Here is a 19,473-nt window from a genome sequence, read left to right as displayed (position 1 = left end):
ATCCATGCCAAAAGTAGAGATGGGGAAACTGAAAAAGAACTAGTGATAATAAAATGTATGTACATCCCTATTTTGCTGAGGACTAGCATCTGCCAAGTGCAGACACAATTTAGTTTCTCTGGCGCCTTCCAGTTTGACCAGAAAGGCAGTGGAAAACTTCCTAAGTGAAAGCATGCACACGCATGCACATATCCCAAAGGAAGCATAAGAAACCTAACCACCCATCTGTGAACTAAGGATTCCCAGCATTCATCCCAAACATTCCAACCTCAAATTGATTATTGAAATGATCAGCAGGATCCCTGGGGGAGGTGACATTTGAAAGCCTATGAAACTTGCTTAAACACTCGATGGAACTGAGCAGTTGTTTATACAGAGTTTAGTTTGGTGTAAACCTGGGTTTTTCCACTGCACTATCTTATATCTTTCATTTTCTATTTTGATCTTTGAGCAATGACTTTGAATATCAGGCAGAGATGCTTTTTCTCACCACTCTTTGTTTCTAGGATACAAACTTTCAGAGAGACAATTCATAGTGTAGTCAGGGAATAGTGTAGTCAGTGGTTAATTAAGCAGGGGGTTCTAGAGTCATAATGCCTGATTGTTTCAAATCTCAGCTACAACACTGACTAAATTTGAAACACCAAAATATCTATTAATAGATGAACTGATGAATAAATCATGACATATGCATGCAATTGTATACTACACAGCAGTAAAATTGGACTTGGATGAATTCACAAACATACTGTCAAATGAGAAAAGTATGTTTTAGGACAATTCATACAGTATGATCCCATCTATGTAGGCCTTAAATACCTAGAAAATACCACAGCATACTCAACATATTATATAGAGTTAAATAAGTGTGTAATAAAGTATGAAAAAATACACAAGAATTATAAACATCAAATTCAGAAGAGTGGTTACTGGTGGTAGGAGAGAAGTGGAATGCTCTTGGTGAGTAGTACAAAAGGAGTTTCAGTTATGCTTCGATGTTTCATTTCTGGGATTAGGAGATGGGCATTTATTATATTATTCTTTATTCTTTTTTGTACACCTGAAATATTACATGATACATTTTTAAAAGATTGCATCAAAGACTCAGCCCTGTTTTGACATTACACACCATTGAAGCACTTTGGATACTTCTTTGCTAGGACATTCATGTGTAGATACACAATTGTATAAATTAGATTCAGTCTTTCTACAAAAAGTCTGATTTTGGAAAACTTATTTAACACTAAATATTCTAGCCTATTTTCTATGCCAAATTTTTCAGAAGTGAAATAGATGACATGGAGTAAATTTCTAAAGTTATAAAAACTACTTTCCAACATATGTTCTCTGATTTCAAAATTGTTTAGCAAACATTCTATTCACCTGGTCACAAAAGATGAGGAACTGGAGAATCACAAGAGAAGCTCTTAAGAAGGTGCTATTCAGGTCAAATTGCCCAGAATGTAATCGTGGATTATTCTAGACTGGTGTCATTTTTCTCTAGACAGGCACAGAGCAAGAACATCGCTCTGAGGAATTCTCCTGAAGGTTGCTGAGTTTCCAGACTAAAGAGAAGGGTAGACTCTTGCCTCCCATTAGGCTTCCCATTAGTTAGGCCTGGACCCCAGCGACCACAGACAGGCTCTGTGTGCTCCCCATGTGGAGAGAGCAGGGGTTGGGCTCCGAGTTCAGAGATCTACCAGCCACATCCCATGAGCAAGCTTAAGTCAAATTCTGTCATGTATTTTACTTATTAGTTCCTGAGCATCTCCATCAAAACTCTAGATGTTGACTTATCTTCTGGGACTTAGAATTTCCAAACAAAAATCTGAAACAAACCTAGTATTTTACTTCCATCATAGATTTTTCTACCCAGAGGCTTCTAGAATATATTTTCTTTTTATTCTTTTTTAAACAAATCACCAGTTTATGTAGGTTTGGACCTTTTTCATTGATTTTGCCTAACCTTCAGCTTTTTTTATTTACACTTTCTCTTACAATTTCTTCAACTATTGCAGCTCTTATATTTATTCGGTTTTGAGTTCTCTCCTCTGCAAAGTGCAGTGTATGTAGAACTTCTACTGGATCCAGCATTATATTCTCTTCCACCTTCCAGTAACCTTTCTTTCTTTGGTTCTTTTTCTGTGGATTCTGAATTGACATTTCAGTGATATCTTTGAATATTCTCATTCTTTTTCTGCAGTATCTAATCTGCTCTTCAGAACCCTTCACTCCACCAACTGTCTCAAACATCAGCCACTACATCGTAAAGCATTGGCCCATTTCATGATATGAGGGCACATTCTTTTTATAGAATCAGTCAGTGTTCTCTAAAATCTCAGTGAAAACCTAAGAGATGTTTTCTAGCATCTCCTGTGTCTTGCTAGTGACCTCTGTCACAAACACAGCCTGTCTTTCTTCATAGTGTTCATCTTATTTTGAGTGATTGCGTTATCACATATCCACTGATCTTTTTTCCTCTGTGTTAAACTTGGAAGTGGGAGGTTAGGGAGTCTCCCCCACATTCAAGGTCACAATGGGACCATTTAGATATTAAAAGGGTCAAATCTTATAGGATCTGATGAAGGAACATGGGGAGAGTTTTTCCCCCACTCTGGTTCTGTTTTGCCCAACCAGAGACAACCTGCACAGGAAGTCTGACTACTGAGCATAGTGTTTCTTTGCCCTGATACTGTGGCAGCTGGCTACGAATGCAGTAATGTCCTCATTATCCAAGTGGATGACTGTCCCCTGCAGCATGACTTCTCATTTATTCAGTGAGTCACTGCATGATGTGGAAGCCAACTGTGAGTGTTTCCATGCTGCTTCTGGTAGGCTCCAGAACCTGACACCCTTCCCACAGGCTCTAAATCTTCCCCTCTCCAGGCTCCACAGTCACCCCTCACCTCCAGCTTCTGACTCTTCAGGTTAGGGTATACATAACACAGTTCTAATAAAGGGTTCTTCTAGTTGCTCCCAAAGTAGGTTTATCCCATGCATTCTATGAATTCTGGGTTGTTGCATTGTCTGAGTGGCAACTTACTTTAAAATAACACAGTATTAGTATCATATGTACGAACATAAATTAACTCTATATAAACTAGGAGGTGGTTAGTTATCATTTGAAGTACTATAGTCCCAATCCATACTTCAGGGTGGTTGTTTAAGTAAGATGTGAAGTTTTCTAATCAGAAATCAACACCTTCAGAGATGGTCTAGCTCTTAAGTTATCATTATTGAAAACTACTTAATTCACACAAAGAATATTACACAGATTTTTAATTGATTGGAAGTATTTTGTAGGCCCTACCACACTGTCATGAGTAAATAATAAAAATCCAACAAGCCTAGAAGCCTAATGCCATAGTGCAGTGTTGCAAACACTGTGGATTTGCCTTCATGACTTCATAGAGTCTAGCAGGGGAAGTGAACAAGCGCATTATCACACATTTCCTTTAGCCCTCAGAGAAAAAGTACATGATATCACGAGTCCGCAGATAAAGGGCACCTAAACCCAACTGGAGTAAAGAAGGAGAATCAGGAAAATTTTCCTGAAAGAAGCGACATTTAATCTGAGACTCAAAGAATGAGTCAAAATTATCTAGTTAAAGAGAGTATATAAGAATATATATATGTGCTTGGGAGAGGGGAGGTGGTTCGATTACTGCTTTGCACATATTATGTGCTCAATAAGTACACGTCAGGTGAATATATGAAGACTTGGATCCAAGAGAGTGTATAAAGAACTAGAAGTTTAATGTTGCTAGCAGACAGTGCATGGGTAGATGTGGTACCCTGAGATGTACAGAAAAACCAGAACATATATCCTAAGTGCCTAGAAGAATATCTGGCATACGGCAAGCACTCAGCAACATTTGCTGAAAGAATGAACATGTAAAGACTCATAGACCACATTGAGGAACCCAAAACTTATTCTAGTAGCAATGGAAAGTTACTCAAATATTTCATTAGGGGAATGATACAATCAAGTCTGCATTTTAGAAAGATCATTCTGATGCAGAGTGAACTGTTGAAGCAAGATTATGGCAAGAGGTTTCTTCGGAAATTGTTGAGAAGATGGAGGATAGAGCCAGTGAGAGAGCAAGAGGTAGCTGGTAGAAAGGAGAAAAAAAAACACAGGTTTGACAGACTTGAGGAGACAGAATCATCATGGCATGGAGTCTGAGTGGAAGAGAAGGGAAGGGAAAGGAAAGGGGAAGGGAATGGGTAGGGGAAAGGAAGGGGAGGAGGACAGGAGGGGGAAGGGAGGGGAAGAGAGGGGAAGGAAGGGAAGGAAGGGGAGGGGAGGGAAGGGAAGAGAAGGAAAAGACCCACATTTTATGATTTGGGCAACTGAAGAGATGGTCTTCACGTTCCGAGAGAGAGAACATAAGAGTCATATGAACGTGTTTTTAGCAGAGGGTAGTAATTAATTCACTTAGGGACATGTTGACTCCAGGCTGTCTGTGGAGTATCTCAGTGAAAAATGAAACAGTCAGAAAATATACAGATCTGAAACTCAGAGTAAAGATTTAAGAATCATCTTCATGAGCATGGTTATTGAAACCATGAGACTCAGAAGAGAAGAGGGATAAGAATACAATTTGAGGAATAGGCAGAGAAGAAAGTAAAAGGAGAGGCTCGAGAGAAAGATGGGAAACCAGAAGAATGTAGACTCATGGAGGCCAAGAAAAAGTATACAACATAAGATGATGTGGGCCCTTGTTCAAGAGCAGTAAATATGAAGACCAAACTGTATGCATTTAACTACTGAGTAGGAGTCATTATCTCGTGATGTAGTCATGGTGGGATTCAGATTGGAGTGAGCTGAGGAGAAAGTGGGAGGGGAGGGAGAGGAGGCAGTAAAAACTCAATCTTTTCAAGAATTGTGACTGTAAAGATAAGAGGAACATCAGGTTTCTTTCAATTTCCAAGTTTTCTCATTAAACTACTTGAAAGAATTCCTGCAATATATAGTGAAGGAAATACATACATTTAAATGTATATGTGCCTAAAAATAAAGCTCAAGAGACAGTATTTGTCTTTCTCTGTGTGAAGTATAAAATATAGTCATTTTGGCAAACAGTCATGTTGATACCACTCCAAAACACCAAGCAATGAATCATAGGAGCCCCTTCTTCTAGATTTCCTTCCCAGATTCGACCCTATGATACCGATGGTTGCTTATCAATCCAAAGAGGGCAGTCATAATTCCTACGTCACTGGTATTTTTGCTGCCATTGTCACCACAGGGTGTAGATTCTGAAAACAGGCAGCCCATCTCTTTGGTGCCATACTTTGCCAGCTTTAATAGTTGATCCTGGATGCTGAGGGAAAGTAAACTCCATGGCCCCTATTTTTGCTCTTCCTTGGAAGAGTTTTTAATGACTATCCATTTCAATTCACTCTCTCTCTCTCTCTCACACACACACACACACACACATGTTGTTTTCCCCACAACAAACTCACAGTACACCCAGAAGGCTGTTTAGCTGTATACTGTGTCCAAATTTCTTCCAAGAACAGGTGTGGGCATGGTTTTCTATCTCCCCGAACTCTTTGGTAATTACAGTTTATAGATTCCATTGTCTTAGTAAGACAATTGTTATATTGCATAATACACATACTAAAGATTGCATTTTCATCTTAATATCATGTGAAGATTACCAAAGTCAAATCTCAGTTTTTCTCTTTTTTTTCATTTCGTTATTGTGGTAAAATATACATAAAATTTTCCATTTTGACCATTTGTAAGTGCAAAATCTATATTTGAACATGGAAGGATATTTATATAGTGCTAGCTTAATCTATAGTATATAGATTACAAAACAATGCATACAATATGATCCCATTTTTCTAAATGAACCAGTATCTATCATCTATCTAGCTAGCTAGCTAGCTAGCTATCATACATCTATCAACTATCTTTTCACTACCTAGTCATCTAGAAAGAACATACACCCAGGGATGTTAAGTGACTAGAGCTAAATATGTGAATTTATATGGACTTTCTTTGTTTTTTCAATTTTCCCTACAAATATTTTCTAGCCATTTTTTATAATGAGCACATGTAGCTTTTATATTACGGGAAATATAAAAAAAGGAAAACTTCAAATTTAATATGTAGTACAAATTCTTGATAATAAGACTTTAGTATTATTCACCCTCACTGCACTTCCTATATTTAGCAGAATGCCATACTCAAGAAATACTGAATGGTCCCTATCCTCACATGGCACATGGTCTGGAGAGTGAGCAGTTGGGGCCAGAGAAGAGGAGTCCATGACAAAGGGTACTGTGCAGAGCTGTATGACAATGAATGGAGCAGATGGGGCACAGGAAGACCTGCTCACTAACATTAGTGACTTCAGGCAGATTTCTTTTCTTAAAATTTCTATTTTGAAAAAATATCAGATATGCAGAAATGTTGCAAGAAAAGTACAAATAATTTCCAGGTACCCTTCACCCAAATTCTCTATTTGTTAACATTTTACTACCTTTCCTTCCCACTGTATTTCAAGGAGACACAGACACATAGAAAGGGTGAGTCTGTGTCAAGGTGGTTTTCCAAATTCTCCTAAAAAGCTTCCCCTGTTAGGGGTACCTGGTTGGCTCAGTTGGTTAAGCATTGGATTCTTGATTTTGGCTCAGGTCATGATCTCAGGGTCCTGGGATGGAGCTCTGAGGCAGACTCCATGCTCAGCGGGGAGTCTGCTTGAAGATTCTCTCTCTCTCTCTCTCTGCTTACACACACACACACTCTCTCTCTCTAAAATAAATAAATAATTCTTTAAAAAAGAAAAATGTCCCCTTGTATTAGAAACCCTCTGGCAGGAAGCTTCCTCTTGCAGAGGCTATAAACTCCCTTCCCCTCCCTGCCCCACCCGCTCCCATTGTCAAGAACATTGAACAGGAAGAAGTGTTTGCTCAGGGATGCTGCCAAGATAGAAAGACCATGTAAAGAAGGAATGACAGTGCTTGAGCAGAAGGAGCATATTCTCTGAAGTTTCCTCTGCCCACCACACCAGGCGTAAGGCCACCAGGCAGATCCCCACCTGCAAACTAGGCCAGCCTTCCCAAGAGAGAGCAGGTGAGTCTGTCTGTCTGTCCTCCCTGCACAGATTATTGGCCCTTCCCCAATTCCAAGAGTTTTGGGGACACCTGTCTTGTCTGTAAGAGTCCTGGCATAGTCTTCCAATTTTAGTATATGTGCTGCCGAAGCGAGCACAGAGTCCTGGCATAGTCTTTTGGAGAGTGAGACTTTTGACAGCTGAAATCAGTATGGCCAAGACCACAGAGAAGGTCCTAGAGAGCAGGGTCATTTCAAAGCTAAGGGTTCTTAAAGTCCAGGAGAGGATTTATTTCATTAGACAGAGTTTAGGAGGTGACTAATAGGGCTAAAGTCTAGAGCTAAGGTATGGGTGAAGGAAAGGCACCGTGCCAAGTTCAAAGGCTCCCAATCAGTACAAAATTCTATGTGTCTTCTGGGCATGGGTTGGACCTTATTCTTATAGCTAGCTGTTAATGGCACACCTGCCTTTCAAGCCCCCCAAGGGTGCTCTGAGAAAGAAGCATGTGTCCTGCTAGAAAGAAGACTTGCTCCCAGATCTTTAAAGTGATACTCTCTCTCTCTCTCTTAGAGCACAGTATCTAATTCCCACAGGCCTCCTCATCGCCTTCATCATGAACTGGCACATGATAATCTCTGTGCTTATTATAGTGATGCTTAAAATTGTTGGAATGACCTTATTTCTGCTTTACTGTGAGTATTTGAGCAACCTCTTACCCCAACCCCATACTGTCTTGTTCTTTGACTTTCCTCTCAGAATGCAAAGTTGAATATAAAGGCTACATGCCTAAGTCTTCCCAACTGAGGGCAATGACCCAGTGTGGGGGAACTGACAATGCTCTTCTCACTCCCCAGCACACGCAATGGGCTGGGTCCCTCAGTCTGCCTTGGAGATATAGAACTGACTAGTGTCTGACGGTTAGAATACCAAACAAAGCTTTTGCTGCTACGGTGTTAGTTGGGCAATCTGAGGTGAAATACTTATCAGTGCTTGTTATTGTTCCTCAAACTTGAAAATCAGCGTCAGTTCAACCCAATGATGAGGCTGAGGTACGAGCTGCATGATGAGGTAATGGGATTTTTACTGGGGGACAAATTTCCCTCCATGTCCATAGAAACTTTTATCCAGACGCTTAGGAGAAGCCTTGTAATCAAAGGGTTTCACTGTAGCTGTGAGAATCTTCTCCAGTCCCAGAAACCAGTAGGGAACATAAATGAGGAAGGAAATGTGAGTAAAAGACAGCAACTGGGTAAGAGGTGTCTTTCCTTTCACCCAGCTGAAGGCACAATTCCTATCATGTAAGAGAGCAGGAAGAAAATATGAATACGAATAAGTAAACACATTCACAAAAAAAACACATACACATCCTCGTTGACCTGAGTCAGAGAGCTCCAGATCTCACAGTAATAGTCACGGTGCCTCAGCAGCCCCTGGGTGATGTTGGTTTGTTATAGTCATCCTGCAGCCACTTTTGGGGCTGGGCCAATAGCTGATTTTCTTTGCAGTCCCACAGATTTTTGGAGAAAGTCAAGTCAACTTCCTTCCCACAGAGAGCTATGGAACAGGTAATGTACATGACAATGATCTCTTCCCAGCCTCCAGGTTCTTGTGTGCTGACTTTTTATAGTCCTTCCTCAAAGCCTCCTCTCTTAAGAAATTATTTTGCAGGGAGGGTCCATAAAGATATGCTAATTGCTATAAGAGGAATAAGTTATAGGGATTTAATGTACAGCACGGTGACTATAGTTAACAATACTGTATTAGGGGCCCCTGGGTGGCTCAGTCGTTAAGCGTCTGCCTTTGGCTTGGGTCATGATCCCAGGGTCCTGGGATCCAGCCCCACATTGGGCTCCCTGCTCAGAGGGGAGTCTACTTCTCCCTCTCCCCCCCTGCTCATGCTCTCTCGCTATCTCTCTCTCTCTCAAATAAATAGGGAGAAGCAGACTCCCCACTGAGTAGGGAGCCCACCGCGGGGCTCCATCCCAGGACCCTGGGATCATAATCTGAGCTAAAGACAGACGCTTAACCAACTGAGCCACCCATGAGCCCCCCCCAAAAGATCTTCTAATGAATTCCCCTGTTTTTATAGATGGGAAACGCAGACTAAGCTGATCGAAGTTTGTGATCCTCAGTTTTCCTCCTGAGTGTGAGGATGATTTGTATATAATCACTGTAATGTCATGAGAAAGGACTTTATAAACTCTGACATGTTGTATACCTAAAGGAATTGTTATACAAAAAAAAAAACAAAAACAAAAAAAACCCAGAAACCTACTTCCTACAGGAAAACTGAAAGATTACAACCAGCACTTTTTGTATGCCAATCACTCTGCTAGACCAACAACAGAAGAAGAGTAAGAACCAGGAGCTATCAGCCAGCTGTCCTCAGTAAAGCACAGGCCCCATGCTAGAAGCTAAGGGGCATAAGGAGATGAATGAGACATGGCTCTCCCAATTAAAACCTCCTCCTCTTAAAACTTTCCTAAGAACCTCCCTCTCACTTCCTCTTAAAACATTTATTACTACATACATCTTGAGGAGAAAGTTAATTGCTTGTTCATCTTTGTAACAACTGAGGCTCCTAGTACAGTGAGCTGTATGGAAGCAGTATTCATGAAATATTTTTGGAGTTCTGTGCAGTTATAATCCCCAAATGGTTTCTGCTGAAAACCAGGTTATTTTTCAATACAAAGAGCCTTTGAACTGGGAACTGAAATAAAAAGTGAATGCTAACTGGTATGTTTCATTCATATCATTGGAAGTAGCTGATGTGGTGTCTGGGTAAACTAAAGTGGTCTTCATCCACACAGGACAAAGAACTGGGCAGCTGAGGAGAGGTTTGACCAGCCTCCGAGCCACTGCACTGTTTGCTTGGCCAGGCAATGTGTTCTCAGGAAAAATGAGGCTTCTTAGAGGCCTATCAATTCCCCTACTTATATTTAAAGACATAAATGGACTTTTCTCTGCCCACAGGAAATCTCTGGAACATTCACCTGCCTCCATGTCTGTCAATATCCCTGGTCCTGAAACTAGTTCCCATTAGCCTCACTTCTTAGAGCTGGCAGGTGCTGATGAGAGTGGGGCCAAGAGCCACCCATGGGAGAAGAGTGTTCACATGGGTCTAGAGGCACCAGAGATGGGGAGAACAGCACAGATGCTGTGCGCAGCCGCGAGCAGCAAGTCCTCCAAACAGCAGCTGGGCAGGAGGGGCGGGGGCAACACTGTCGAAGGCATAAATGGAAAGGAATGAGAGGTGTCCTTTCTGGTACTAAATTCACCCGTTCCTGTTCCTTTCTCCTGTTCTATTTCTCAACATTTCACACCTACTCCCCCCTCCAAAAAAGATATGAAATAGGACGTGGGGTGTGGGGCATGACTAAAAATGGTAGTAATTAGGTGGAAAGTTCAAAGAAAGAAAATGAAAACTTCTAGCCAATGGTGGCCTTCCCATCACCACTGCCCAGAGACAAATAGTTGCAGGGACCAAACAGCTGCTCTGATGTTTGTGTTGTACTCATAATGCAGTTACCTTCAGGTTTTCTTTTTGTTTCAGTTCCTCACACTATCGGGAGCAGTAATGTCAGCTCAGTTCCCAGAGAGAGCTCCGGAACAGGTACAGTGTATGACGATAATCTCTCCTCTATCCCAGGTTCTTATGTGGTGAGTTCTTAGACACTTTTCCCATTACCTCCTTGCTTATGGAACGTTCTTTCTCAATGGGGCCATAAAGATCTTCTAATTCATCCCCTTCACTTTGTCCACAGGGAAATTCAGATTAGACTGCGTGGGATTTCTTCCAGGATGGAGGATGATTTGCATTGATATAACTTCTATAAAGAAACTCATGCCCCGCTATGTTTTGACTCAGTTCCAGGGTTCACACTCCAAACCACTAATCCTATACCGTCTTATCTTGGATTTCTTTAGTCTGCTCCAGAGGGTGGTATTTTTATCGAAGAAGATGCTTTTTGTTGTCCCCTTTTGAACTGTCCTGGAACAAAAGCAGGGACTTTTGCAAAACAGAAGGATCCAATTTGGCCATTGTGGACACGCCACAGAAACTGGTGAGAGCATTAGGGGGGTACAGTAAAGTGGCCCACCCTACAGCAGCCTCAGCAGGAGGAGATGGTGGGGCAATGGGTCAATTTGATTGATGGAGCAAGGGCCAGGTGGAGGTGAGGAATAGAGAGGTGGCTGGCTGAGAGCCCAAGGTCCTTGCTCTCAATCTGGTGGTGGGAGACTCTTCTCAGTAGCAGTGGGGTGTATGCCTCAGATCACTTGAGCTAGGGAAATCCAAACTCTATAGTCTTTTCCATAAGGCTTAGCAGTGCACTGGTATCCTGGGGATGGGCCAGGATATTTAAAGTGCAGGGAATGACCAAATGTGTTTAAAAGTTGTTTAAAAACTATGGAATACTTCATATTTGTAAATTAGAGCTAATATATCATTAGAGCTACATTAGCTCTACATTAGAGCTAATGCATCATCCAAGTTGGCCTCATAAATAAGGAAGATGCAAATTAACAAAATTAGCCATATGAAAAACAAAGAATCAGGTCATAGAATTGGGATTGCAGTATATAATTATGATAATAAAGATGACTAACACAATGCAAAAGCCTTTATTTTACTATCTCTTTTTATCCTCCTAAGGATTCCAAGGAGGTATTATTATTATCCATACTTTACATATGAGGAAGCTAGGGCACAGAAAAATAATTTAACCTAGGTCATACACCTCCTAAGTGACAGGACATAATTGAATTGAGATCTCACCAACTCTAAAACCCACACTCTAATCAATTTTAGATCGTAAGTTATTTTAGTTTATAGTTGCCTCTCCCTCAAATCCTAAGCATCTACTGAGTGCTAGGCATGTGGGAGATACTGCACACCTACTTCTCTGTGCTCCATCTTTCACCCTTCCTCTATAAAGTCCTCCTGTGGTTGAGGAGAATTCATAAGAGGGCCCTCTCTGAGTCTTGGTAACAGGTGTCCAACAAAGAGTAGGGGTCAGGATGCTACCTCTGCGGCTAAGTATACAAATGGGAAGGGAAAATGTCTTATGGTAGAAAGCCAGGAGTAGTATGGGGTGGGGGTCAGGGGAGGGGAAAAGAAGAGAAGAGAGGGATAAAGGGTTGAGTAGAGGAAGTTGACATCCTCTTCCTCTACTCAACTTTCAAGTTCAGGCGCATCTCAAGTGTCATACGTGGTATTCTCCAGAAAAATCTCATCACACCAAGGATTTGCTAGTGATCTCAAGTCTGTATCCCCAGCTAGTCATCTCTGGAACAAACAGTATATCAAAATCCACTCTGATGTTTCAAAAGCATCACAAACTCACCATTTTCAAAACTGAGCCAAATTATATTTTACCTCACCTGCTTCCTCCTTTTGCGTTCCAAGTATTGGCAAGCAGTCATGTTACCCAAGATTGAATGCTGATGATTTTCTGAGACTTTACCTCTTCTCTTCTCCCCTAAATTAGCTGCTAACCAAGTCTTTTCCCCTCTCTCTCCACAGTAAATTGTTCATATCTCACTTGGATTTCTTCAGAATTCTTCTAACTCCTCTCCTTGCTCCTGATTTTGTCCCTTCTTACCTATCCTCCATAGAACCCACACGATAACATCTCTAAGCCTTTGAACTGTCTGTGCTATTTTACAAATTAAACTGGGTTAAAGTCTGGTTTCTCTGGCATGACACATAAGGCCTTGTACAGTCTAGCATCTGCCTTCTTGCCAGTCTTATCCCTCCACCCACCTCCCTTCTACCTCTGCACAACCACATTAAGCATCTTAGAGTTCCTCAAATGCTCCAGGCTGCTCTGCAGTCTGCCTGTGATCCAATGCTCCCTCCTCCAGGAAGTCCATCCTGACCCACAACCTCCCCTATCTCTCAGAATCCATCCCCAGGATCACTTCATCTGCAGTCTTTCTAGAAAACCCCAAATCCATGTAGAATCAATCATTTCCTCCCTTCTGCCTGTGCTATATCTAGCACATGTTCGCCAGCACTACACCTAGGACACCTGCCACCATGCTGGTTAAATCCTCTGTCTTCTCTTATTAGACCAGTGAATCTTCACCATGTTGGGATCGCTGACCTTTTTAAATGGTGGCCAAATCTATAGAGATGTCCAGAAATCTATAGAATCCCAGAAACACTGCATTAGCATGATAGTTTGAATAAAGTTCTAACAGCTTCAGAGATCCCCTTGGTAACCATCCATGACTTAGTGTAAGAGAGGTAAGGGTTAAGAACCCTTATTTTAAACCATGGGTCAGCAAGTTTTTCTTAAATGGTCATAGAGTAGATATTTTATGTATGTCAGGTCATAAGATCTCCACCATAACTACTTAATGCTGCCCCTGTGGCTCAAAAGCAGACATAGATGACATGTAAAAATGGGCCTGGATGTGTTCCCTTAAAACCTTATTTACAAAAACAGGCTAAACTACTGGCTGTACTTTGCCAACCCTTGTTTTAGATCATAATTTCTTTAAGGAGAAACCAATTTGTTTCCATATGTCCAGCCTTGTTCAATGGCTCACTGGACACTCAAGAAATCTTTGTTAAATGAGTAAGTACAGTAACTAATTTTAAAGAATAATGAAATGAGATATTTCAGGGAAGGAGAATATAGGAAAAAGAGGAATAAAGGCAATAGCCCTGGGGATGGAGGGAATATCCAAGTGAACTTGGATATCCACTCATTACAGGAGGTATGTGAAGAGTACAGGAAAGAGCCCAGGGACTCCCAGACTTCAAGCTGGAGTGATTTGTGATTCATTAGTTTAATAAAGAAACTGTTATATCATGGATTGGTGTCAATTTAGCAAATACTCAAAAACCACTGACTATTTCTCAACACACTTTTAAATCTCCCTAACTGTATTGCTTTGAAAAGTATTCAAGAGATTCACTTGATCAACCTCATTTGGAATGTAAAATTTCTGGCAATGAAATAATCCTATGCAGAGAGGCGTTCCAAATAAAAAAGAAGTATTCAAAAGTGCCCTCTTTTAGATCATATAGTACCCTTCCTCTTCATTTTCAAAATGTGATCCCTGAAGCGCAGCATCAGCATCACACTGGGAATTTGTTGGGAATGTAAATTCTTGGTCCCCTACACCACACCTACTGAACCAGAAGCCCAGTAAGCTGTGTTTTAGCAAGATTTCCAGGTGATCCTGTTGCTCTGTACCTAGTGAAAACTACTCTAGGGGTTATGGTGAGTGCCAGCTGTAGCCAGCCTCAGAGTCCTTTATCAGTCTTCCATGTTCCCAGAATCAGGGCCTGTTGGCAAAGGGAGACAGCAGCAAAAAAACTTTTTGTTGAACTATTTTTTTTTAACTTCTAGAAATTTCTCCAGGACAAAACTGGTGCTGAGAAGTATTTTATTGGCTTATACCAGCAAGCAAAGAACAGTTGGCGTTGGATTGACAACTCCATATTCAATGGCAAGTATGTGAATATCTCACATTTTTCTAAGGATCTTAGTTCACCTAAAGAAACCTGTCCTGAGATTCAGTGGGTTTGTCCTGGAATATCACAAAGGCTGAGACTTGGTTTTTTGTTTTATTCCTCTCCTTTCTTCCAACTCACCTATTTCCAGAGACACATTTTTTGGTAAACTTTTATTAAGAAAGATATCAAACATTTGTAAGTAGAGAGAAGAGTAGTCATACAGTGAGTTATTTTCATCAAATCAAGAGCCAAACAAATCCATATACATTCCATTTGTTTGATATATCTCATAAGTCTCTTTTAACACATAGACCATACTTTATTACTAAGTTCTTATAAATTCCCCAGATGGGGCTTCTTTATGTAAAGTACTGATGGAGAACATGACATTCCTGGTGTACATATGAAGATGTTGAGTCAGACAGAGAGCAAGTCAGTTCCCTAGCCTATAACTGGGCTTCTCACAGAAAGAAGGAAATTAAGATTCGTTCAATGTCTACTAAATGCCAGGCACTTGCTAAGCACTTACTCATGTCATTTCCTACGGTATTCACAAAGATGTTGTAGAAAAAGCTTTTATTCATCCTCATTTAACAGTTGAATTGAAGCTGGGAGGCTTAAAAATGTACTGAATATTATCAAGCTGGGAAACTGTAGAGCCACAATTTAATCCCACATCCCCTTGACTCCAAAACTCATGACGTTTCCATGAAACCAGACTCTTTCCAGTCAGATTGAATGACAGAAAAAGAGGTGGGAGAAGGCCAACACACTTTCTCCTAAAGCCAGTTGGTGCCTACAAAAGGAAAAGCAACCTCTTTCCTCCTGCTCTCATTCCTCCTACTGTGAACATAGCCTATGCAGTATTAAAACAATATTTCTGAGAGGAAAAGACAGATGAGATGTTTCTAACCAAGCACAAGAGTGAGTTAATCCAAGACCGTGAGTCTAGAAAGGGCGGGTGTGGAGCTGGATTTGGGATGGGGGAGGGGGGGAATGGAATCAGTAAAGGCAGAGCTGAAACGATTGGCCTTCACCACACTTTCTCTCCCATTTAGTGTTACCAATCAACATCAGAATTTCAACTGTGTGACTATAGGCCTAACAAAGACATACGATGCTGCACCATGTGACATCAACTTCCGCTGGATCTGTGAGAAGGCAGCCAAATGATTGCAGTTCTCTGTGGCCTCTGACAAGAATGACAAATATGCTTTTGGAGAAAGCAAAAAAATATATAATTGGGATTGGTCCAGGAAATATAGAATATCAAATTAGTGTATCAGTCTTCCACAGGTCACTGACAGAGCTCCCTAACAAATTGCTCCACAGCCCCTCCACAAATATACTCGCATCACACAACAGAGGCAAACTCCCCATTCTGGGCCAGCAGCTCCCCCAAGACTCTACTTCCTGTGAGTGTCACACCCATGACTCGTTTTAGATCTGCACCAGGCATCTAGTCAATGATCCCTTTCTCCATCTATCTACGATGAGAGGTCCTTGCCTATGTAGGGAAATGATATTCTGCTTTAGGGGACTGGGTGCTAGCCATCTCCAGGAGACAGGGTCATTTTATGGAGACAACTCAGTTGATATAGTGACAAAGTCTTGTTTCCACAGAACTGAGCATTTTTGACTGATCAACAGGGTTTAGGCTGTTGCCAGGCTCTGTTTTATCCTCAAAGCACATGCCCTTACTACTGAGGAGAAACTGCAGACTGAGCAGGTAAAAACAATATTTAGAGTAGCAGGGGTAGAAGAGAGATAAACTCAGCTTCCTGACTGCACCTCTATTCCCAAGGGACCCTTATTCACATGCTCCCCCACCCCTACCTCAGGTGGGGTAGCAGAGGCCCTCCTCAGTCTGAATTGAAGACAGGCCTAGGGAAGCGTTCCTGGAGCCAAGCTTGGAGCAGAGAAAGCATTGTTCACAGGAATGGACAGAGGTCTGGCCAGGTCAGGAATCTGCCAGGGAATCCCTTTGAAAACCAGACAGCCAAGATGACCAAGCAAACTGATCAATGTTTTTCAACAAAGCCCTGAAAAGACATTCAGGCTTAAATTTTCCTGGTTTTGACCCAAATCTCCATTTTAGTAGATTTTATTACCTGACCAGGCTTTTTGAGTGTATTTTAAGAATTTGTAATAGTCTCCTGGGCTCCAGTGGTCACAAGATATTCCTGCCTGCAGTTTAGAGAGACCCTGCTACCAGGTACAGCCTTGTGACCAAAAGATGTCACAGCCTTATACTGATTGGCATCACACCAACCTAGAACTGGTCCAGCTGACCAAGGAGTAAAAAAGAGGAGGACTACTCAAGGAAACATAGGATATAGGCAAGAAGTAGGCATATAGTAGGGAGGGAACACCAGAGACAAATGGAAATCATATGCAGAAGGAAACAGAGTTCATTTGGCCATACTGGAAGAAAGGCAAGAGAAAGGCAGAAAAGTCTTGGGGCATCCTGGCTATTCTCTGCACTTGCAACAAAATATCAACTGCATACCCTCCTCAGTAAATGGAAAGGAAAAAAGAGACACCTCTGTGTTTGTAGTAACAAGAATTAAGCCATAATGAAAGACTGTATTAAACTAATGGAAATTATAGTCCCCTAAGTAAACTTCTCACCATTTGTGTCTAAAAACAGCATACCACAATGGCTGTGTATATCATCAGTTGTATGCCAAAGAAAATTATTGTTTTATTGTCTATTACAGTATTAAGCTCTCTTCCTATATTCCTAGGCCTCATAATTTTTATACAATTAGCATGGCCACTTATAATTTTAAAAAATGAGATAATACATTAAGTGTTAGAAGTTGCTTGAAGGAAGCTACCAGAAATAATTTGTGTTTGGGGTGCATTGGATGTGGTATTAGCAAGGAATAAATGCTGCAGTTGAGGTGGGTGTGGGGGGTGGAGAGGCTGAGTCTATGGTAGATAAAGAAAGAAACAGAATTCTACACCAAAGGTAAGTCCCAGAACCCAGACAACAGAAAGAAAACCACAACCCTTCTGTTTTGAGAAGGGAGAATTATGGTTGCCACACTTCCTGTTTTATGACAATAAATTTCAGACCTCCATAGTCAGGAAATGTAGACATCTAGTAATTTCCCTAGTAGACAGCCCAAATTTCCCCCAAGATGAGGACATACTTCTGTGAAATTTCTAAAAGAGGCCCAGTGGGCTGGGGTGGGAGTAGGAAGCATACAGGGAATATGGTCCCTTTGGTTTTAAGTTCTTTACTGGGGGGTGCAGGGGTTGCTGATTCCTTAAGAAGGTAGATAAATGTGACCTTATTGGGCAGCAGTGGTATGAGTTGTTTTTTTTTTAAGCAATGGAAATTTAGTAAACCACTGGATTAGAGTTTTTGACTTTGCTTCCAATATGTGAATCTGTATACATTTCTTACTCTTTCTGCCCCTTAATTTCTTTACTTATAAAACAAGGCAGTAATACCCCCCTCACAAAATTCTTATATATATTAAATAAAATGCCCACTATGTACCTCAATGGCAATAAACAATAGAGGAAGCACTTTGTGGAGGATTTGAAGTTGAGATCTTTATCCAAGAAGTACTCTTCAATTTGCTAAAAGCTGAATGTAGGAAAGCCACTTAATTGCTCAGAATTTCTGTTCATTCATTTATAATATGGGAATAAAAATGTGCCCAAGTCAGGAAAAGGTGCTTCAAAAATTCTGTGACTGTCAAAACCATCATCTCCATGCCTCTGGCTTACATTCGCATTACCCGCCCTGCCTGTGTGAGCTGTTGGTCCCATAAGCAAAGTCATTGACGCCTGTCCTCAGATGTTGATAGATCGGTACCAATTCACGACTGAAAACATCAGGCATAGGTAATCTTTGCCTATTTTCCCTGCTGATGCCAACCCCCCACCCTCAGAAGCCATATCCTTGGGTGGCCTTTGTCTTCTGAATAGTCCTGCTTCACTTCCTGAGTCTCCCTTAGCACAGGCTGAGCAATAATGCAGTAAAAGTCTCACCGTCTACTTTTATCTACTGTAGCCTCTCATTGAGACCAAAACTCCTGCAGGGGGCCCTCATGATTCCTTTAGATATCTTCACTACAGGCCAGTGAGTCTGAGGTAGCAGAGGTGTTATCTCTCAAGCCACAATCTTGCTCAACTTCAGGTGCAAAGACTGCATCAATCAAAATCCTTCATTCATAAGATATTCCCATAATTGGCACATGCCAATGGGTCTTCTTTTATGCATTTGTTTTGATATAGTTATATATACATATGCATGCATATATATGTATATATATATAGTTATATATACATATGCATGCATATATATGTGTATATATATATAACACGCATATATAACTATATATATGTAATAACACCCATGAAACTACCCAATATGAAAACTAGAATCTTTTTTTTCTTTTTTTTTTTTTTTTGAGAGAGAGCGCACATGGGAGCAGGGTTGGGAGAGGGGCAGAGGGAGAGAGAGAATCTTAAGCAGGCTCCACACCCAGGGGCGAGCCGTACACGGAGCTTAATCTCACGACCCTGAGATCATGACCTGAGCCAAAACCAAGAGTCACTTAACCGACTGAGCCACCCAGGCACCCCTGAAAACTAGAATCTTTATAGCAGTTTATATCTAACTCTGTGGTCTTTTCCTAGTCCACCTGTCTCCCCACAACACAGGCAACCACCATTCTTACTCCCGTGTTCATCATTCAGTTTTTTAAAAATTCATTTTCATCTCATTTTTATGTTTTCTTTTTCATTTTATAAAAAGGCATTATGCTGTAAGGAATCATTTAGAACTTGTTTTTTCATTTCATGTTAAATGATTCATTCATATTGTTGAGGTTCGTTAATGTTGACTACTATATAATAATCCATTGTGTGACTACATAAACCATGACAGTTCTAGTTGGTGTGCAATTGGTT

The 19,473-nt window shown here is 41.0% G+C and overlaps 2 protein-coding genes across 3 annotated transcripts in view; one reads left to right on the top strand and one right to left on the bottom strand.

Moving 5' to 3' along the window:
- MGAM (maltase-glucoamylase) overlaps nt 1-19,473 on the bottom strand; it is a 187,124-nt gene that overhangs the window by 99,554 nt on the left and 68,097 nt on the right. The window lies entirely within an intron of this gene.
- CLEC5A (C-type lectin domain containing 5A) lies at nt 6,923-17,799 on the top strand. 2 transcript variants are annotated; one of them, XM_035021259.1, is made up of 7 exons: nt 6,923-7,090; nt 7,641-7,762; nt 8,576-8,635; nt 10,624-10,683; nt 10,998-11,134; nt 14,435-14,538; nt 15,600-17,799. In XM_035021259.1, the coding sequence occupies exons 2-7, from the start codon at nt 7,684-7,686 to the stop codon at nt 15,712-15,714; spliced, it is 555 nt and encodes a 184-aa protein (XP_034877150.1). In that variant the 5' UTR covers nt 6,923-7,090; nt 7,641-7,683; the 3' UTR covers nt 15,715-17,799. The 2 variants fall into 2 exon arrangements, with proteins under 2 accessions (XP_034877150.1, XP_034877151.1); XM_035021260.1 differs by lacking the exon at nt 8,576-8,635.

The sequence above is a fragment of the Mirounga leonina genome, unplaced genomic scaffold, assembly GCF_011800145.1.
Source record: "Mirounga leonina isolate KUSES-001 unplaced genomic scaffold, KU_Mleo_1.0 Mir_174, whole genome shotgun sequence".
Taxonomy (NCBI): Eukaryota; Metazoa; Chordata; class Mammalia; order Carnivora; family Phocidae; genus Mirounga; species Mirounga leonina.
The sequence above is the reverse complement of the archived record's forward strand: the minus strand, read 5'-3'. Positions and strand labels throughout refer to the sequence as shown.

Excerpts from the sequence above, each read along its gene's own strand:
- CLEC5A (XM_035021259.1), top strand. The coding sequence starts at position 7,684 with ATGAACTGGCACATGATAATCTCTGTGCTTATTATAGTGATGCTTAAA. Across the intron at positions 11,135-14,434 it reads TGGACACGCCACAGAAACTG|AAATTTCTCCAGGACAAAAC; the intron begins GTGAGAGCATTA and ends TTTAACTTCTAG. Across the intron at positions 14,539-15,599 it reads AACTCCATATTCAATGGCAA|TGTTACCAATCAACATCAGA; the intron begins GTATGTGAATAT and ends TCTCCCATTTAG.